We start from the raw sequence: 7,766 nt of genomic DNA, 5'->3' as shown, positions 1-7,766 counted from the left end.
TTTTTTATTATTTTTATTTATTTAAAAAACACTAAAATCAAAATGTCCGAATCGTTCGCTCCAAAAATAAATTGCACTCTATTGAAACACATTTTTTACAACACACAAACAATTTATTCTTTTTGATTTTAATTCCATGAATTATAAATTATAATTTAAAAACTATATTATATACTTTCTTTATCAAATAATTTAAAAATTTTTAAAATAATTAAAAGTTTTCGCTTTTAAATTCCAAATTTTTGGAACTAACAATTTTAATTTTAATGGCGAAGCGACCTGAGAAATCCGAACCCAAAAAGAAGCTAACCAAAGAGGAGCAACAAATTCAAAACAACATCACTGACTTTACACGGAAGTCCAAAATAATTGAAGACATTTTTGGCCTTAAAGAACAGAATTGCATCACCTATTTTAGTTCTTCCATATCCAAAGAAAAGGCCTCCAAATATAACACATTTTTATATTTAACTGAGACTGCCATCTGTTTTCAGTATTTTTTAAAAGATAAAAAGACTGAACTTCCTTATGTCATATACTATGACGACATTGACACATTAGAGAAGACGAAGATTATTTCCTTGACTGATACGAAGAAGCAGTCCTTCACTTTTGACATCGACAAGAGTATATTAGACAGTGCGTTCTTCATTATCAGTTACTTGCGGGACTTCCCCTTCATGCGGATGAACAAAGAACTTGCGAAGGTCGACATCGATATTTTGGACACATCAATCAACTTCGACAGAGACGACGAGAGTGGGGAGAACACCCTACATCTCCAGATGGCGGAGAGTGCCAACAAATACGCCGATGCTACGTTGGACCTCAAGAAGTCGACAATCAATATGATCAACCAGCAGCGCGACATGCTTTTTGAAGCCGAAAGTGCTCTAAATGAGACCGATGCGTATTTCCCTGAGATCGAACAGAACTTAAAATGCGTCGAGTCGTTATCGAGCGAACTCAAAATGCGGTACTGCAAGAAGAAAGTCGTCAAGCCAAAGCCTTTAAAGCGCCCGTTAGAGATCCAGGCGGAAGTTTTAATCTTCGACCCACAAGTGTTGACGGTGGAAGTCTTGGTGATGGAGAAGGACAACGTGTACTTCCCGGCGAGTTTTAAGATGTACGACGACACAATTGTGATCACAGAAATCGTCCCAGAGGGAGTAACAAAGAAGAAAGTGTTTATGAAGTTCATCAACATTGGACAGATTTATAAAATCAAAATGATTTATAAGCCGTTCCATCTCGAAATTGGAATCGACGACTTTAAAAGGACCAAAGTGACTGTTTTCACGACACTCATCCAATTGATCGTCAACGAAATTTATATGAAGCACTCAAGAGTGTATATGACCAAAAAAGAGGGAGAAAAACTAAAGGTCATGACTAACCCACAGCCAGTGCTTAAAGTCGAGTTCGAGGAAAACTCGAAAGGGTTCGACTTTGGAGAGTCGGCAATTTCTGAGGTGTTTATGGTCAGCGGGGCAGTGGAGGGTAAAGGGAAATTCGAGTCTGAACACGCAGAGGCGCTGAAGTCATTTACTGATATTAGAGAGAGAGCGAAGTACAAAAGAATGCTCTTGACGAACTCAAAAACAGTTGAAATTTTACAGGAAATTACTAAGGCAAATAAACAAATTATTAAACTGGAGGAGGACTTGTCACAAACTATTGATAGAGTACAGGAAAAGACAGACGAACAGGGAAAAAGACTCGCAGCGGCAAGTAGGCAAGTGGATTCGGCAAATAGAGTGTACTCGAAGAAGTAAAACTAATAATAATCTATTTAAAGATTTGCGTATCGTTTGGTTGTTGTTTTAAAGTGAAAACATTGAAAATTATTTAAAACTGTTAATATTTAAAATAACACTTTTGTTTTTGAATTGACTTGTTATAACAGGGATATATAGAAATTTTAGGTGTTTTTTCCTTTTTGACTTGTGCAATTATTTGTACATAATATAAACTCTAAAAAACGGAAATTTATTTAATAAACTCAAAAATTGAAGATTTTCAGACCACTTAAATTTTGTTCCATGTTATTTAATGTGTTAATTGGAAGTTGTAGATATTATTTTGGTTAAATGTATGTTGGTTACAACTAGACTTCTTATTTTCCTATTGTTAGTTTGCTTTGTACCCTGGAATTTTATTAAGAAATATAAGTATAGTTAAACACAAAAAAACCCATAAAAATTCATTCCCCAGTTTTTATGGGTTTTTTTAGCTTAAATTAGAAACAAAGTTTAATGATTAAATCTGAATCTAATTTATTTTTTAAAGAAAGAATTAAATTTAATATTATATTCATCCAAAATTTTCCCCACTCATAAATTCAATGAGAGAATTACTCAAAACAATTTCAAAAACACAATTGTATTTTGATAATAAATAAAATGGTCCCGGCGGGGATCGAACCCGCGACCCTCGCATAACTCTATTCTATAAGTACGATGCACTACCGACTGTGCTACGGGGCCTTCTGTAATTACTATCATGTTACACTTCATATTATTAATTCATTTTCATTTTCATTTATTGCCTTTATTTTTATTTTTATTCCAAATTAAAATTTTTATTATTTATGTTAAATCACATTGTTTTTTTTATTATTTCAAGACCACCTTTATTAATGATTAATACAGTCAACAGCGTTTATTTGTCGTAATTATAATTGTCGAACTTGCTTAATTGTCGCACAACTTGTCAATCATTTGGGTCTACGACAATTAAATATTTTGTTCTTGAATCTGTAACTTTTGTTGAATTAAAAACTAATTTTTTATAAAAAATAAATTTCAATACTAAAAAACATTTTCTAGAAAATTCACTTATTTACGACTAATAGATAAGTTTTTCTGCTAAATTTACGACAAATAGACGCCTTTGATTGTATTAAATTAAATATTTTACATTTGTTTAATTTGTTAATTTTAAAAAAAATTAATATATTTCATCGTTCACAACAAAAGTTTTTAATAACATATATAATATAAACCAAATAATAAAGATAAAATTCAAAACTCACTAATTAAAACGTAAATGTCTCAACTTTTTTGTTTATATTATTTGTACGTTTTCCTGATTTTTAATATCAAACAATAGTAATATCTTGACAACAATAAATTGAAAAATGAAAATGTCATTTCTAAAAATAGAAAGTACCTTTAAACACAAATAACTAACACTTTGTACATTCAAACACAATGAATACACAACAAGTCCAACCAATGATGCTCTCAAATGGTCAACCGGCTTACTTTATGGTTCCACCACCTTACATTCAAATGCAAGACCAACATCAAGTACCACAACAAGTTCAAAATGTAAACCAAAGTGTTCCTGAAACTGAAGTCAAAATTCCACAACAAGTTGAACAAAAGAAGACACGTTTTCCATTGCTGAAAGTCCTTTTCTTCGCTGGATTTATACTTCCATTGATTTGGCCTATCATTGTCTTCAAATATATCAAAAGTCAAAGTCATGACGAAGAAATCTGGGCTTATCGATCACTCTCAGCTTTTCTTGGATATTTGGCATTTGCGTTCTTTATCACCATTTTTTGTGTACTTTCGTAAATGAAAGTTGATATTTCGTTGTTTTTGTTGCTTCATAAAAGATAAAACAATGTATCAAAAAGTGCAAAGTAAGTTGAAACCACAAAACATTGTAAAAATTTTTAATTTTAAATAAAAATTGTATTTGTAAAAACAAGTTTATTTATTTAATAAATACAGTGAAACCTCTCAAGAGCGGTCATTTTTAGACTAAAACTAAAAATAGAGTTCTTAAATGAGCGGAATTCAAGGTTTGATTGACTAAAAATGCCCACTCTTGAGAAAACAAAATTACTACATTCTCATCTCTGGGGAAGTTATAATGTAAAGATATTGTATAATAACACATTGAGTTATAACTGGTGTTTATTAAATATTTAATTTTGATTTAGTAGTGTAAATATCCTGTTTTTCTTTAAGTTGTATGTATTATGATTATAATTGTTTTTACAAAATTATAAATGCTTACCAAACTTTTTTGTTATAATTATCATAAATTATGATAAATGTACCATCAAAAGAAACACTAACAATTTAAAACAATCATTACTTCCAAAATCAATTACATTTTATTACAAAAGCGTTGAAATGTAGTTTTTGGCGTATGTATCAATAATGTTATTAAGTGTTTTACAATTATTTTGAATTTGAAATATATATATAATTATAATTGTAAAACAATAATTGTGTATTTTCACTTTAGAAATAATTATAAAAAATCTAAAAAATTTATTTATTACTTTATTGGAATTATTTTGAAAATAACTTAAATACACGTTAAGTGATGTTGCGCTTTCTTAACATTTCTAATTTTCGTAAAAACCATCAATTCCATATTATTTAATTTAGACAAACATTATTGTTGTTAAATATAAAATAATAAATGTCATATTTTAAAACATATTTTTATTATTATTATTTTTCATTGTTTTAATTATTCTGTTCCAAATTAATTAAATTTGGTTGGTGATGTGTTATAAACTTGTTATCTATATAATTGCTAAGCAATTAAGTGATGATAAATTACAATAATTTTTGAAATATAATAAATTAATTTTAGTTTATCAGAATTATTCACAATGAAAACAACCATTTTAATTTGGTTCCATTTTATTTTTAATTTGTTTTTATGGTTAAATTACATTGTAATGTAACTATTTAAATAACAATAATATTTTAATATTTTAACTAATAAATATTCAACTTATCAAAAATTTGTGAACATGAAATTATACAACTAACTTTTTTACAACAAAGAAATGAATATGAGAACTAAAAATAATGCAACACCAGTAGTAGCCTCCCTCAAATTGAACACCGGCTCAACAACACAAAATCCCTTTTTAGAGCAGACAAATCCATCTCTACATATACCACACGTTGGTATACATCCACTTATGAAAGGTGACACACCATCTTCGAACGTTTCATTGCTAATAGTGCATTCAGTGAACGCGCAATCGAAAGCCGTTGAATTGCATTTATCAGACTTTTTCATTTCCTCTTCCCTAATCAAAGTTGCACTTTTCAGTACAACGTGAGTTCCTTTGCTCAACTTTTGAGTGATTGTTATGACATTTGCATATATCAAACTCTTAATGTTAAACGCCACTTTTAATTCAATGGTCTTCCCTCCACTCTGTCTAAAATATTGAGTTGGAAGACCTGCTTGTACCACTGAAATAGTCGCAAAGTTCATTTCCAACAGTGAAGTGTCGTGTAACAGATGAGACTGCATGAACTCATAGTCTCCATCTATTTCCATCTCAACTCGGAGCTCTTTAAAGTCCTTTTGTATTCTTAAAGCAGTCGCATAAGCAAATCCAATCGTCAAATTTCCGCCTTCTGCTGTCAATGAAATGTCGTTGTTTCCCCACTCAAACATCGTCCCTTCTAATTTTTCATTCAAAGTCCAAACTTGCCATTTTTGGAACGTCAGTTTTTCAACTAATTTGACATCTTTGTTGAAGATCTCAGTGTCCGCACTGAACTTGCAGGGCTTTGTTTTGTATGCTGGGAACCTCACACGCGCTGTTGCGGAGTCTTCTTTGTCTAAATTGACTTCCATGAATCTGATCTTTTCATCGTCAAAAGAGACCATTTGGATATTAATATAATCTTTAATTCTTGGGATGATGTAAGTGTCGTCAAACTCTTTGTAATACGATTTAATTGTGTTGTTATATTCCACTGCCATTTTTTCTGTAGGTCTGTTGTGATCTGTGAATTGAATAGTGACTGTGTCCTCTGTTCTATTCAAGACATAAAGTGACGGAGACACTCCCAGATCAAATGCAACTTCAAATAAAGTGACTTGTGTCACATAATTGGCGGCATTGTCCGCACCAGAAGTCAGTCGACTAAAAATGTTTGTGGGAACACCTATAGTCCGTCTTTCAATTGCTTCGGTGGAGCCATTAGTCTTTATAATTGCATACCCGGCCACCATACAGTCGACTACTTTCTCACTCGGGCCGATTAATTGAAGCCACTCACCACATCTTTAGATTAGTTATTAGTATTTTTACTATTAAAACAAACCTATTAATTCTTCCTGTGCTCTTGTTGACATTCATATAGTCCTCGTGGACAAAACAAATTGATTGAATGTCATAACCATGAATATTGTGTGTATAATTGGGTATGCGGTCATAACACAGTTTTTGCTCGACTATGTGAGCCTGGTCAGAACTCATATCTACAGCTACAAAGTCGGTCATACAAAGCGGGTCAACAAGTTCATCTGTTTCCGTGGAGTGGACTGTGCATAAGAAAAGCGTGATTATGTGTATGAGAACTATCATTATTTGTGATTTTGAAGTTTCTATGTTAGCTTTTATATTTCATATTCAGCAACTTTCTACATTATTATTCGGCATTTTTAAAGAAGTTGGAACTTAACATTTTCACGAATTGAATTGTCCTATTTATGTTAGTTTGAGTGTTATTTAATGGTGTTGATATAATTTGAAAAATGGAGTGAGTGGTTGTTCGTCTGAATTTGCCATAGGGGTTATAAAACAATATATATAAAACGAAACCGGTAGATGTTTTTGTTGTGGAATTGTCTATTTTAATGTTTTTTTCCATCGAATCCAATTTTAATGCTTATAAACCATTCGAAATTTAATGCAAATTTGACAAAAAATTCTTTGTTCTTGTCATACTTTAAACATTATTAATACATTTTCATCTTATTATATTATGAAATATGTCTTTGACCCCATTTTAATGCTTTTTGGTTTGTTCTTTAATATTTGTGTTTATTTTGAAGATACAGAGGTATTCAAATCCTATCAGTTTCCCGTTAATTTTCTTAAACTTTTCTGCATTTTATTCAATTTGTTTTGATGATTTTTGTTTCGCTAGAAAATTTAAATTGAATTATTATTTTGAATAATTGATAAAACTAAAAAAAATTAGAATGGAAACAATGATTTACAATGATTTTATAATAATCAATAATAATTATAAAATTATACCAAGTTTTATTATCATTCGTTTTTTGAAAAACGAATTTTAATCACAAACATCAAATTTTTGTGTTATGTTTGCATTATTAAATATTAAGTTAATATATTTTGATTGATTTATATTCTGAATAAAATATTTAAAGTTAACAGCCAATCCATATTCTTATTGTTATAATGACATCTACAATAAGTTATATTTAAATATTATTTCAGTTTAAAAATTGATGATTATTGTTTTGTTGTTTAGTAAATGGCATAATAAAAAATACAAAAACAAAAGAAAAAAACGGTTTAAATGAATTGTTTTCAATTTATTGTCAGCAAACATTTGAAAAACTAAATCGGTAAAATGCGGCGTAAATACATGATTAGATTAATAATTGTTGTTTATTTAAATTTTTTTTATCAACACGATTTTTCTGAATTTTACATTAAAATTGCATTATTATTTAGATGATTAAGATTTAAAAATTTATCAATACCAATATGCAATCACTTGATCAAATATTTCGAAAAATGACATATTCTTTTTTATACAATAAAATGTAATTAATTTCATTAATTGTTCACAATTTCAAAAAATACAAATGAAGAAATTGTTTTTTAGGTGTTAATAAAATTAAAAAAAAACACAAACTTTTCAACTTCAAAAAAGAACGAATAAATTTGATTTGTAGTTTATAACTGATTCCTTTATTATTATTTTTGTATTTTAAATATCTTTTCAAAG

General features: G+C 29.5%; 3 protein-coding genes across 3 annotated transcripts; 2 read left to right on the top strand and 1 right to left on the bottom strand.

The window, feature by feature from the left end:
• Window positions 1–266: 266 nt before the first annotated feature.
• Window positions 267–1,775, top strand: EIN_354610 (hypothetical protein; the record flags this gene model as incomplete). The annotated part of the gene is made up of 1 exon (XM_004253882.1): window positions 267–1,775. One exon carries the CDS (start codon window positions 267–269, stop codon window positions 1,773–1,775), a length of 1,509 nt encoding a protein of 502 aa, XP_004253930.1.
• Window positions 1,776–3,212: 1,437 nt separating this feature from the next.
• EIN_354600 (hypothetical protein) lies at window positions 3,213–3,584 on the top strand (the record flags this gene model as incomplete). The annotated part of the gene is made up of 1 exon (XM_004253881.1): window positions 3,213–3,584. The coding sequence occupies one exon, from the start codon at window positions 3,213–3,215 to the stop codon at window positions 3,582–3,584; it is 372 nt and encodes a 123-aa protein (XP_004253929.1).
• Window positions 3,585–4,809: 1,225 nt separating this feature from the next.
• EIN_354590 (hypothetical protein) lies at window positions 4,810–6,367 on the bottom strand (the record flags this gene model as incomplete). The annotated part of the gene is made up of 2 exons (XM_004253880.1): window positions 4,810–6,064; window positions 6,105–6,367. The coding sequence occupies 2 exons, from the start codon at window positions 6,365–6,367 to the stop codon at window positions 4,810–4,812; spliced, it is 1,518 nt and encodes a 505-aa protein (XP_004253928.1).
• Window positions 6,368–7,766: the final 1,399 nt, after the last annotated feature.

This window comes from Entamoeba invadens, assembly GCF_000330505.1.
Source record: "Entamoeba invadens IP1 unplaced genomic scaffold scaff_1105074725265, whole genome shotgun sequence".
Taxonomy (NCBI): Eukaryota; Evosea; order Mastigamoebida; family Endamoebidae; genus Entamoeba; species Entamoeba invadens.
The sequence above is the reverse complement of the archived record's forward strand: the minus strand, read 5'-3'. Positions and strand labels throughout refer to the sequence as shown.